This window comes from Oncorhynchus mykiss, chromosome 1 (assembly GCF_013265735.2).
Source record: "Oncorhynchus mykiss isolate Arlee chromosome 1, USDA_OmykA_1.1, whole genome shotgun sequence".
Taxonomy (NCBI): domain Eukaryota; kingdom Metazoa; phylum Chordata; class Actinopteri; order Salmoniformes; family Salmonidae; genus Oncorhynchus; species Oncorhynchus mykiss.
The window spans coordinates 2,659,480-2,673,250 of NC_048565.1; the positions used below are offsets into that span (position 1 = coordinate 2,659,480).

The 13,771-nt window shown below is 43.1% G+C and overlaps 1 protein-coding gene across 2 annotated transcripts in view; it reads right to left on the minus strand.

Moving 5' to 3' along the window:
• Positions 1-13,771, minus strand: part of LOC110523943 (cyclin-dependent kinase-like 5) — a 178,416-nt gene that overhangs the window by 22,818 nt on the left and 141,827 nt on the right. Inside the window, exons 15-16 of one of the 2 annotated variants that reach the window (XM_036980806.1) lie at positions 5,249-5,357; positions 2,245-2,289 (exon numbers count right to left, since the gene is read on the minus strand). In XM_036980806.1, coding sequence (XP_036836701.1) covers positions 2,245-2,289; positions 5,249-5,357 — 154 coding nt within the window. Of the gene's footprint in view, positions 1-2,244; positions 2,551-5,248; positions 5,358-13,771 lie in introns of those variants that run through there. The other variant, XM_036980846.1, reaches the window with a different exon arrangement.

Genomic DNA, 13,771 nt, shown 5'->3' on the forward strand with positions numbered 1-13,771 from the left:
GGATATTCTGGGGTAGAGCAGAGGGGATATTCTGTGGTAGAGCAGAGGGGATATTCTTGGGTAGAGCAGAGGGGATATTCTGGGGTAGAGCAGAGGGGATATTCTGGGGTAGAGCAGAGGGGATATTCTGGGGTAGACCAGAAGGGATATTCTGGGGTACAGCAGAGGGGATATTCTGGGGTAGAGCAGAGGGTATATTCCGATGTAGACAAGAGGGGATATTCTGGGGTACAGCAGAGGGGATATTCTGGGGTAGACCAGAGGGGATATTCTGGGGTAGAGCAGAGGGGATATTCTGGGGCAGAGCAGAGGGGATATTCTGTGGTAGAGCAGAGGGGTTATTCTTGGGTAGAGCAGAGGGGATATTCTGGGGTAGAGCAGAGGGGATATTCTGGGGTACAGCAGAGGGGATATTCTGAGGTAGAGCAGAGGGGATATTCTGGGGTAGAGCAGAGGGGATATTCTGGGGTAGAGCAGAGGGGATATTCTGGGGTAGAGCAGAGGGGATATTCTGGGGTAGACCAGAAGGGATATTCTGGGGTAGACCAGAGGGGATATTATGGGGTAGAGCAGAGGGGATATTCTGGGGTAGACCAGATGGGATATTCTGTGGTAGAACAGAGAGGATATTCTGGGGTAGACCAGAGGGGATATTCTGGGATAGACCACAGGGGATATTCTGGGGTACACCAGAGGGGATATTCTGGAGTAGAGCAGAGGCGATATTCTGGGGTAGAGCAGAGGGGATATTCTGGGGTACAGCAGAGGGGATATTCTGGGGTAGAGCAGGGGGGATATTCTGGGGTAGAGCAGGGGGGATATTCTGGGGTAGAGCAGTGGGGATATTCTGGGGTAGGCCAGAGGGGATATTCTGGGGTAGACCAGATGGGATATTCTGGGGTAGACCAGAGGGGATATTCTGGGGTAGAGCAGGGGGGATATTCTGGGGTAGAGCAGAGGGGATATTCTGGGGTAGAGTAGGGGGGATATTCTGGGGTAGAGCAGGGGGGATATTCTGGGGTACACCAGAGGAGATATTCTGGGTAGACCAGAGGGTATATTCTGGAGTAGAGCAGAGGCGATATTCTGGGGTAGAGCAGAGGGGATATTCTGGGGTAGAGCAGGGGGGATATTCTGGGGTAGAGCAGGGGGGATATTCTGGGGTACACCAGAGGGGATATTCTGGGGTAGACCAGAGGGGATATTCTGGAGTAGAGCAGAGGCGATATTCTGGGGTAGAGCAGAGGGGATATTCTGGGGTACAGCAGAGGGGATATTCTGGGGTAGAGCAGAGGGGATATTCTGGGGTACAGCAGAGGGGATATTCTGGGGTAGAGCAGGGGGGATATTATGGGGTACAGCAGAGGGGATATTCTGGGGTAGACCAGAGGGGATATTCTGGGGTAGAGCAGGGGGGATATTCTGGGGTAGAGCAGATGGGATATTTTGGGTTAGAGCAGAGGGGATATTCTGGGGTACAGCAGAGGGGATTTTCTGGGGTAGAGCAGGGGCGATATTCTGGGGTAGAGCAGAGGGGATATTCTGGGGTAGACCAGAGGGGATATTCTGGGGTAGAGCAGGGGGGATATTCTGGGGTAGAGCAGAGGGGATATTCTGGGGTAGACCAGAGGGGATATTCAGGGGTAGAGCAGATGGGATATTCTGGGGTACAGCAGAGGGGATTTTCTGGGGTACAGCAGGGGGCATATTCTGGGGTACAGCAGGAAAGATAATGTGCACCTTCAAGATTTTCAGTTCTTAACCATGCAAGACTATCCCGCCACCCCCTCACCCTTCCCTCCCTCACCCCGACCTCTCCGCATGCTGTCAGCTGCCTGCCTGTACAGCTGGAGTCACAGGTGACAACAGAATCAGAATCTTGTAGACCCACATAATGAGGACAGGAAAGGTAAACTACCCAACAACAGATCCATGAAGTGACTGAAATAACCTTTTCTGAAGGGCCCTGTCTGGTCAGATTGTCCTGGTCTGGATAGAAACATTTTGATAGAAAGGATTCAATCCATATTATAAATCAGCTTTACAGTGAATTGTGTTGGTTCAATTTTGTTTGAACTCTCCAAATAGGGCTCTCATGATGTCATCATGACCAAAGTAGCACATGCTACTTTGGTCATGATGACATCATGAGAGCCCTATTTGGAGAGTTCAAACAAAATTGAACCAACACAATTCACCGTGATTAAAGTACACTATAAGAGTACACTAGGTCTACATACTAACCTCCTGATGACGTCCTGGTTGAGCGTTTGATGGATCTGGTTGGTTCTAGTTTCATAATGATTATAATGATTAGAGACCAGACAAGAGGAGATTAATTAGAGTTGATTCATTATGTTAATGTCAGCATGCGGTGAAGACAATGGTTCCATGGGGTTAGACTAGTACTGTAGAGAAGAGATACACCATGGGAGAAGAGACAACAGGTAGCACCATCACTGAGGAACAGTGCTTTATGTTATTCTTTGAGTTACAGAGGGGGAAAAGACATTTCTTCATGAGGGGAGTCCTTCTGTCTGGGCGCGTCATCTGCAAAATAAGAACCACATGACTGCAGGGAAAGATGGGCAACAACAACATATACTGTATGAGGTGTCTTTGTCATGGTAACATACAAGATATGTAAGGAAGCAGAGGCCAAAGAAGGAAACACTGTGATATATAGACAGACTTAAGCATTATGTAGAGATACTGCACATACCTAAAGACACATACAGTACCAGTCAAAAGTTTGGACACACCTACTCGTTCAAGGGTTTTTCTTTATTTTTACAATTTTCTTCATTGTAAAATAGTAGTGAAGACATCAAAACTATGAAATAACACATATGGAATCATGTAGTAACCAAAAAAGTGTTAAATAAATCAAAACATATTTTAGATTTTAGATTCTTCAAAGTAGCCAACCTTTGCCTTGATGACAGCATTGCACACTCTTGGCATTCTCTTCACCTGGAATGTTTTTCCAACAGTCTTGAAGAAGTTCCCACATATGCTGAGCACTTGTTGGCTTCTTTTCCTTCACTCCGTGGTCCAACTCATCCCAAAGCATCTCAATTGGGTTGAGGTTGAGTCATTATCGAGGCTAGGACATCTGATGCAGCATTCCATAACTCTCCTTTTTGGTCAAATAGCCCTTACACAGCATGGCGGTGTGTTGGGTCATTGTCCTGTTGAAAAACAAATGATAGTACCACTAAGTGCAAACCAGATGGGATGGCGTATCGCTGCAGAATGCTGTGGTAGCCATGCTGATTAAGTGTGTCTTGAATTCTAAATAAATCACAGACAGTGTCACCAGCAAAGCACTTCCACACCTCCTCCTCCTCCTGTCTTTAAACTTTACACATCAGCTATCTGAGCAGCTAAACGATCACTGCAGCTGTACACAGCCCATCAGTGAATAGCCCATCCAATCTACCTACCTCATCCCCATATTGTTTTTATTTACTTTTTTGCACACCAGTATCTCTACTTGCACATCATCATCTTCTGCACATCTATCACTCCAGTGTTAATTTGCTAAATTGTAATTACTTTGCCACTATGGCCTATTTATTGCCTTACCTCCTCACGCCATTTGCACACACTGTATATATATATATATATACACTTTTCTTCTATTGTGTTACTGACTGTACGTTTGTTTATTCCATGTGTAACTCTGTGTTGTTGTTTGTGTTGCACTGCTTTGCTTTATCTTGGCCAGGTCGCAGTTGTGCCTGCCTGATTAAATAAAGACAAAATTAAATAAAAATAAACAAAAATGCTTCACGGTGGGAACCACATGTGGAGATCCTCACTTCACCTACTCTGCGTCTCACAAAGACACGACGGTTGGACCAAAAATCTCAAATTTGGACTCATCAGACCAAAGGACAAATTTCCACTGGTCTAATGTGCATTGCTGGTGTTTCTTGGCCAAAAGCAAGTCTCTTCTTCTTATAGGTGTCCTTTAGTAGTGGTTTATTTGCAGCAATTCGACCATGAAGGCCTGATTCTCTTCTGAACAGTTGATGTTGAGATACGTCTGTCAGCATTTATTTGGGCTGCAATCTGAGGTGCAGTTAACTCTAATAAACTTATCCTCTGCAGCAGAGGTAACTCTGGGTCTTCCTTTCCAATCTGAGGTGCAGTTAACTCTAATGAACTTATCCTCTGCAGCAGAGGTAACTCTGGGTCTTCCTTTCCAATCTGAGGTACAGTTAACTCTAATGAACTTATCCTCTGCAGCAGAGGTAACTCTGGGTCTTCCTTTCCAATCTGAGGTGCAGTTAACTCTAATGAACTTATCCTCTGCAGCAGAGGTAACTCTGGGTCTTCCTTTCCAATCTGAGGTGCAGTTAACTCTAATGAACTTATCCTCTGCAGCAGAGGTAGTAACTCTGGGTCTTCCTTTCCAATCTGAGGTGCAGTTAACTCTAATGAACTTATCCTCTGCAGCAGAGGTAACTCTGGGTCTTCCTTTCCAATCTGAGGTGCAGTTAACTCTAATGAACTTATCCTCTGCAGCAGAGGTAACTCTGGGTCTTCCTTTCCAATCTGAGGTGCAGTTAACTCTAATGAACTTATCCTCTGCAGCAGAGGTAACTCTGGGTCTTCCTTTCCAATCTGAGGTGCAGTTAACTCTAATGAACTTATCCTCTGCAGCAGAGGTAACTCTGGGTCTTCCTTTCCTGTGACGGTCCTCATGAGAGCCACTGCATTTGAAGAAACTTTCAAAGTTCTTGAAATTTTACGTATTGACTGACCGTCATGTCTTAAAGTAATGATGGACTGTCGTTTCTCTTTGCTTATTTGAGCAGTTCTTGCCATAATATGGACTTGGTCTTTTACCAAATAGAGCTATCTTCTGTATCCCCCTTACCTTGTCACAACAAAACTGATTGGCTCAAACGCATTAAGAAGTAAAGAAATTCCAGGGCACACCTGTTAATTGAAATGCATTCCAGGTGACTACCTCATGAAGCTGATTGAGAGAATGCCAAGAGTGTGCAAAGCTGTCATCAAGGCAAATATATTTATTTATTTAACACTTTGTTGGTTACTACATTATTCCAAATATGTGTGATGTCATAGTTTTGATATCTTCACTATTATTTTACCATGTAGAAATAAAGAAACCCTGGAATGAGTAGGTGCGTCCAAACTTTTGACTGGTACTGTACATATGTTAACTCCAGAGGGTATGGCAGACCATAACATTACAGAAGAGAACAGCACCCACCGTTTGGGACTTGTTCTTCTTCTTCTTCTTTATTGCTCTGAAGAAGCCCTGCTTCTCCTTTTCTTTGGTCGGCTCTGATTGGTTCATCACCACGATCTCTGGGCGCATCCTATTGATGAAGAGAACACACTACAGCTGGAAAAACAGAAGGACTCTAACGGAGGGACAGTCCAAGCTGCGCTGCAACTGGATGGATTGGAAGACTAATGAAGGAACAGTCCAAGCTGTATTGTACAGTAACTGGAAGGACAGGAAGAGTCTAATGAAGGCTCAGTCCAAGCTGCACTGTAACATGACGGAGAAGAGGACTCTAATGAAGGAACAGTCCACGTTGTAATGTACTCTAACTGGACAGACTTGAGGACTCTAATGAAGGAACAGTCCAAGCTATAATGTACTCTAACTGGACAGACTTGAGGACTTTAATGAAGGAACAGTCCAAGCTGTAATGTACTCTAACTGGACATACTTGAGGACTCTAATGAAGGAACAGTCCAAAATGTAATGTAACTGGACAGACTTGAGTACTCTAATGAAGGAACAGTCCAAGCTGTAATGTACTCTAACTGGACAGCCTTGAGGACTCTAATGAAGGAACAGTCCACACTTTAATGTAACTGGACATACTTGAGGACTCTAATGAAGGAACAGTCCAAGCTGTAATGTACTCTAACTGGACAGACTTGAGGACTCTAATGAAGGAACAGTCCAAGCTGTAATGTAACTGGACAGACTTGAGGACTCTAATGAAGGAACAGTCCAAGCTGTGACAGACTTGAGGTCTATAATGAAAGAACAGTCCAAAATGTAATGTAACTGGACAGACTTGAGTACTCTAATGAAGGAACAGTCCAAGCTGTAATGTACTCTAACTGGACAGACTTGAGGCCTCTAATGAAGGAACAGTCCAAGCTGTAATGTAACTGGACAGACTTGAGGACTCTAATGAAAGAACAGTCCAAGCTGTAATGTAACTGGACACACTTGAGGACTCTAATGAAGGAACAGTCCAAGCTGTAATGTACTCTAACTGGACAGACTTGAGGACTCTAATGAAGGAACATTCCAAGCTGTAATGAAACTGGACACACTTGAGGACTCTAATGAAGGAACAGTCCAAGCTGTAATGTATTCTAACTGGACAGACTTGAGGACTCTAATCAAGGAACAGTCCAAGCTGTAATGTACTCTAACTGGACAGACTTGAGGACCCTAATGAAGGAACAGTCCAAGCTGTAATGTAACTGGACAGACTTGAGGACTCTAATGAAGGAACAGTCCAAGCTGTAATGTAACTGGACAGCCTTGAGGACTCTAATGAAGGAACAGTTCAAGCTGTAATGTAACTGGACAGACTTGAGGACTCTAATGAAGGAACAGTCCAAGCTGTAATGTAACTGGACAGACTTGAGGACTCCAATGAAGGAACAGTCCAAGCTGAAATGTACTCTAACTGGACAGACTTGAGGACTCTAATGAAGGAACAGTCCAAGCTGTAATGTAACTGGACAGACTTGAGGACTCCAATGAAGGAATAGTCCAAGCTGTAATGTAACTGGAGAGCCTTGAGGACTCTAATGAAGGAACAGTCCAAGCTGTAATGTAACTGGACAGACTTGAGGACTCTAATGAAGGAACAGTCCAAGCTGTAATGTAACTGGACAGACTTGAGGACTCTAATGAAGGAACAGTCCAAGCTATAATGTACTCTAACTGGACAGACTTGAGGACTTTAATGAAGGAACAGTCCAAGCTGTAATGTACTCTAACTGGACATACTTGAGGACTCTAATGAAGGAACAGTCCAAAATGTAATGTAACTGGACAGACTTGAGTACTCTAATGAAGGAACAGTCCAAGCTGTAATGTACTCTAACTGGACAGCCTTGAGGACTCTAATGAAGGAACAGTCCACACTTTAATGTAACTGGACATACTTGAGGACTCTAATGAAGGAACAGTCCAAGCTGTAATGTACTCTAACTGGACAGACTTGAGGACTCTAATGAAGGAACAGTCCAAGCTGTAATGTAACTGGACAGACTTGAGGACTCTAATGAAGGAACAGTCCAAGCTGTGACAGACTTGAGGTCTATAATGAAAGAACAGTCCAAAATGTAATGTAACTGGACAGACTTGAGTACTCTAATGAAGGAACAGTCCAAGCTGTAATGTACTCTAACTGGACAGACTTGAGGCCTCTAATGAAGGAACAGTCCAAGCTGTAATGTAACTGGACAGACTTGAGGACTCTAATGAAAGAACAGTCCAAGCTGTAATGTAACTGGACACACTTGAGGACTCTAATGAAGGAACAGTCCAAGCTGTAATGTACTCTAACTGGACAGACTTGAGGACTCTAATGAAGGAACATTCCAAGCTGTAATGAAACTGGACACACTTGAGGACTCTAATGAAGGAACAGTCCAAGCTGTAATGTACTCTAACTGGACAGACTTGAGGACTCTAATCAAGGAACAGTCCAAGCTGTAATGTACTCTAACTGGACAGACTTGAGGACCCTAATGAAGGAACAGTCCAAGCTGTAATGTAACTGGACAGACTTGAGGACTCTAATGAAGGAACAGTCCAAGCTGTAATGTAACTGGACAGCCTTGAGGACTCTAATGAAGGAACAGTTCAAGCTGTAATGTAACTGGACAGACTTGAGGACTCTAATGAAGGAACAGTCCAAGCTGTAATGTAACTGGACAGACTTGAGGACTCCAATGAAGGAACAGTCCAAGCTGAAATGTACTCTAACTGGACAGACTTGAGGACTCTAATGAAGGAACAGTCCAAGCTGTAATGTAACTGGACAGACTTGAGGACTCCAATGAAGGAATAGTCCAAGCTGTAATGTAACTGGACAGCCTTGAGGACTCTAATGAAGGAACAGTCCAAGCTGTAATGTAACTGGACAGACTTGAGGACTCTAATGAAGGAACAGTCCAAGCTGTAATGTAACTGGACAGACTTGAGGACTCTAATGATGGAACAGTCCAAGCTGTAATGTAACTGGACAGCCTTGAGGACTCTAATGAAGGAACAGTCCAAGCTGTAATGTAACTGGACAGCCTTGAGGACTCTAATGAAGGAACAGTTCAAGCTGTAATGTAACTGGACAGACTTGAGGACTCTAATGAAGGAACAGTCCAAGCTGTAATGTACTCTAACTGGACATACTTGAGGACTCTAATGAAGGAACAGTCCAAAATGTAATGTAACTGGACAGACTTGAGTACTCTAATGAAGGAACAGTCCAAGCTGTAATGTACTCTAACTGGACAGCCTTGAGGACTCTAATGAAGGAACAGTCCACACTTTAATGTAACTGGACATACTTGAGGACTCTAATGAAGGAACAGTCCAAGCTGTAATGTACTCTAACTGGACAGACTTGAGGACTCTAATGAAGGAACAGTCCAAGCTGTAATGTAACTGGACAGACTTGAGGACTCTAATGAAGGAACAGTCCAAGCTGTGACAGACTTGAGGTCTATAATGAAAGAACAGTCCAAAATGTAATGTAACTGGACAGACTTGAGTACTCTAATGAAGGAACAGTCCAAGCTGTAATGTACTCTAACTGGACAGACTTGAGGCCTCTAATGAAGGAACAGTCCAAGCTGTAATGTAACTGGACAGACTTGAGGACTCTAATGAAAGAACAGTCCAAGCTGTAATGTAACTGGACACACTTGAGGACTCTAATGAAGGAACAGTCCAAGCTGTAATGTACTCTAACTGGACAGACTTGAGGACTCTAATGAAGGAACATTCCAAGCTGTAATGAAACTGGACACACTTGAGGACTCTAATGAAGGAACAGTCCAAGCTGTAATGTACTCTAACTGGACAGACTTGAGGACCCTAATGAAGGAACAGTCCAAGCTGTAATGTAACTGGACAGACTTGAGGACTCTAATGAAGGAACAGTCCAAGCTGTAATGTAACTGGACAGCCTTGAGGACTCTAATGAAGGAACAGTTCAAGCTGTAATGTAACTGGACAGACTTGAGGACTCTAATGAAGGAACAGTCCAAGCTGTAATGTAACTGGACAGACTTGAGGACTCCAATGAAGGAACAGTCCAAGCTGAAATGTACTCTAACTGGACAGACTTGAGGACTCTAATGAAGGAACAGTCCAAGCTGTAATGTAACTGGACAGACTTGAGGACTCCAATGAAGGAATAGTCCAAGCTGTAATGTAACTGGACAGCCTTGAGGACTCTAATGAAGGAACAGTCCAAGCTGTAATGTAACTGGACAGACTTGAGGACTCTAATGAAGGAACAGTCCAAGCTGTAATGTAACTGGACAGACTTGAGGACTCTAATGATGGAACAGTCCAAGCTGTAATGTAACTGGACAGCCTTGAGGACTCTAATGAAGGAACAGTCCAAGCTGTAATGTAACTGGACAGCCTTGAGGACTCTAATGAAGGAACAGTTCAAGCTGTAATGTAACTGGACAGACTTGAGGACTCTAATGAAGGAACAGTCCAAGCTGTAATGTAACTGGACAGACTTGAGGACTCCAATGAAGGAACAGTCCAAGCTGAAATGTACTCTAACTGGACAGACTTGAGGACTCTAATGAAGGAACAGTCCAAGCTGTAATGTAACTGGACAGACTTGAGGACTCCAATGAAGGAATAGTCCAAGCTGTAATGTAACTGGACAGGCTTGAGGACTCTAATGAAGGAACAGTCCAAGCTGTAATGTAACTGGACAGACTTGAGGACTCTAATGAAGGAACAGTCCAAGCTGTAATGTAACTGGACAGACTTGAGGACTCTAATGATGGAACAGTCCAAGCTGTAATGTAACTGGACAGCCTTGAGGACTCTAATGAAGGAACAGTCCAAGCTGTAATGTAACTGGACAGACTTGAGGACTCTAATGAAGGAACAGTCCAAGCTGTAATGTAACTGGACAGACTTGAGGACTCTAATGAAGGAACAGTTCAAGCTGAAATGTACTCTAACTGGACAGACTTGAGGACTCTAATGAACAGTCCAAGCTGTAATGTAACTGGACAGACTTGAGGACTCTAATGAAGGAATAGTCCAAGCTGTAATGTAACTGGACAGCCTTGAGGACTCTAATGAAGGAACAGCCCAAGCTGTAATGTAACTGGACAGACTTGAGGACTCTAATGAAGGAACAGTCCAAGCTGTAATGTAACTGGACAGACTTGAGGACTCTAATGAAGGAACAGTCCAAGATGTAATGTACTCTAACTGGACAGACTTGAGGACTCTAATGAAGGAACAGTCCAAGCTGTAATGTACTCTAACTTTTGTTGTGTTACAGCCTGAATTAAAAATGGATTAACTAAAAATTCTCACCCATCTTCACACAATACCCCATAATGACAAAGTCAAAACATGAATGAAATACAGAAATATCTCATTTACATAAGTATTCACACCCCTGAGTAAATACTTTGTAGAAGCACTTTTGGCAGTGATTACAGCTGTGAGTCTTTCTTGGTAAGTCTCTAAGAACCTTCCAAACCTGGATTGTACAACATTTGCCGATTGTTCTTTTCAAATTACTTCCAGCACAATGTCAAATTCATTGTTGATCATTGCTAGACAACCATTTCCAGGTCTTGCCATAGATATTCAAGTAGATTTAGGTCAAATCTGAAACTCGGCCACTCAGCAACATTTATTGTCTTCTTGGTAAGCAACTCCAGCGTAGATTTACGTTAGTATTGTGGAGTAACTACAATGTTGTTGGTCCCATCCTCAGTTTTCTCCTATCACAGCCATACATTTCTGTAACTGTTATAAAGTCACCATTGGCCTCATGGTGAAATCCATGAATGGTTTCCTTCTTCTCCGGCAACTTACTTAAGAAGGACGCTTGTATCTTTGTAGTGACTGGGTGTATTGATGCACCATCAAAAGTGTAATTAGTAACTTCACCATGCTCAAAGATATATTCAATGTATGCTTTTTTTAAATTTTTACCATCTACAAATAGTTGCCCTTCTTTGCAAGGCATTGGAAAACCTCCCTGATCTTTGTGGTTGAATCTGTGTTTGAAATTCACTGCTCGACTGAGGGACCTTACAGATAATTGTATATGTGGGGTACAGGGATGTGGTGATCATAAACAAAATCATGTTAAACACTATTATTGCACAGAGTGAATCCATGCACCATATTATGTGACTTGTTAAGCAAATGTACCACTCCTGAATGTATTTAGGCTTGCCATAACAAAGGGGTTGAATACAAGACATTTCAGCTTTTCATTTTGAATTAATCTAAATTAAATGAAAAACATAAATACACTTTGATATTATTGGGTATTCTGTGTAGGTCAGTGACAAAATATCAAAATGCAGTCCATTTTAAATTCAGTCTGTAACACAACAAAATGTGGAAAAGGGGGTGTGAATACTTTCTGAAGACACTGTATTATACCCCTCGGGATAAGCTACTACTGCATTACTCCCATTACACGGGGAGGAAGGAACCATCAGAAATGATAAAACAAATTTCATGCAATTCTACTCATTTAGCATTTTTTTTATACATTTCATATAATTCTAGTCATTTTGCCATGAGATGGAAATAATATTTAGCAATTTGTTAACTCATTTTATGCAATTCTACTCATTTTGCCGAGGGACTGAGAGAAGATTTAGCAACTTTATGAGATCAAATCTAATTTTATTGGTCACATACACATGGTTAGCAGATGTTAATGCGAGGGTAGCGAAATGCTTGTCCTTCTAGTTCCGACAGTGCAGTGATATCTAACAAAAAATCTAAGATTTCCCCAACAACAACCTAATACACACAAATCTAAAGGAGTGAAAGAGATTATGTAAATATAAGTATATGGATGAGCGATGGCCGAGCGGAATGGGGAAGGTGCAGAAGATGGTATAAAATACAGTATTTACATGTGATATGAGTAATGTAAGATATGTAAACATTATTAAAGTGGCATTATTTAAAGTGGCATTGTTTAAAGTGACTAGTGATCCATTTATTAAAGTGTCCAGTGATTGGGTCTCAATGTAGACGACAGCCTCTCTGAGTTAATGATTGCTGTTTAGCAGGTATTGTTTTTGTCCAGATGGGATAGGGCAGTGTGCAGTGTGATTGCGTCGCCTGTGGACCTGTTGGGACGGCATGCAAACTGAAGTGGGTCTAGGGTGGCCAGTAAGGTGGAGGTGATATGATCCTTGACTAGTCTCTCAAAGTACTTCATGATGACAGAAGTGAGTGCTACGGGGCGGTAGTAATTTAGTTCAGTTATCTTTGCCTTCTTGGGTACAGAACACCCCAGCCAGCTGGTCTGCGCATGCAGACCAGAGGAACCGCGTCCTCTGTGACGCGGCCGTCTGGGCCAGCAGCCTTGCGAAAATTAACAAGTTTAAATGTTTTACTCACATCAGCCACAGAGAAGGAGAGCGAGGGGATGCAGTCTTTGTTAGCGAGCCGCGACAGTGGCACTGTTTTAACCTCAAAGCAGGCAAAGAAGGTGTTTATAGTTTGTCTGGAAGCGGGACGTCGGTGTCCATGACGTGGCTGTTTTTGTAGACCGTGATTTCCTGTAGACCCTGCCACATACATCTTATGTCTGAGCCGTTGAATTGCGACTCCACCTTGTCCCTGTACCGGCATTTCGCTTGTTTGATTGCTTGCGTAGGGAATAACTACACTGTTTATATTCAGCCATATTTCCAGATGTCTTTCCATGGTTAAATGCATTGGATTGTGCTTTCAGTTTTGTTTGAATGCCGCCATCCATCCACGGTTTTAATAATCACTGTGGGTACAGCATCTCCAATGCACTCTTTATAAACACACTCACCGAGTCAGCAATGTTGTTCTCTGAGGCTGACCGGAACATATTCCAGTCCGCGTGATCAAAACAATCTTGAAGCGTGGCTTCCGATTGGTCAGACCAGCATTGAATGGTTCTCATCACTGGTACATCCTGTTTATGTTTATGCCTATAAGACGGGCCGAGCAAGATAGCGTTGTGGTCGGATTTGCCAAAGGGAGGGCGGAGGAATGGTATGCATCTTGCAAGTTAGAGTAGCAGTGGTCGATAGTCCACTGCTCAAAAAAATAAAGGGAACACTAAAATAACACATCCTAGATCTGAATGAATGAAATATTCTTATTAAATACTTTTTTCTTTACATAGTTGAATGTGCGGACAACAAAATCACACAAAAATGATCAATGGAAATAAAATGTATCAACCCATGGAGGTCTGGATTTGGAGTCACACTCAAAATTAAAGTGGAAAACCACACTACAGGCTGATCCAACTTTGATGTAATGTCCTTAAAACAAGTCAAAATGAGGCTCAGTAGTGTGTGTGGCCTCCACATGCCTGTATGACCTCCCTACAATGCCAAGGCATGCTCCTGATGTGGCGGATGGTCTCCTGAGGGATCTCCTCCCAGACCTGGACTAAAGCATCCGCCAACTCCTGGACAGTCTGTGGTGCAACGTGGCGTTGGTGGATGGAGCGAGACA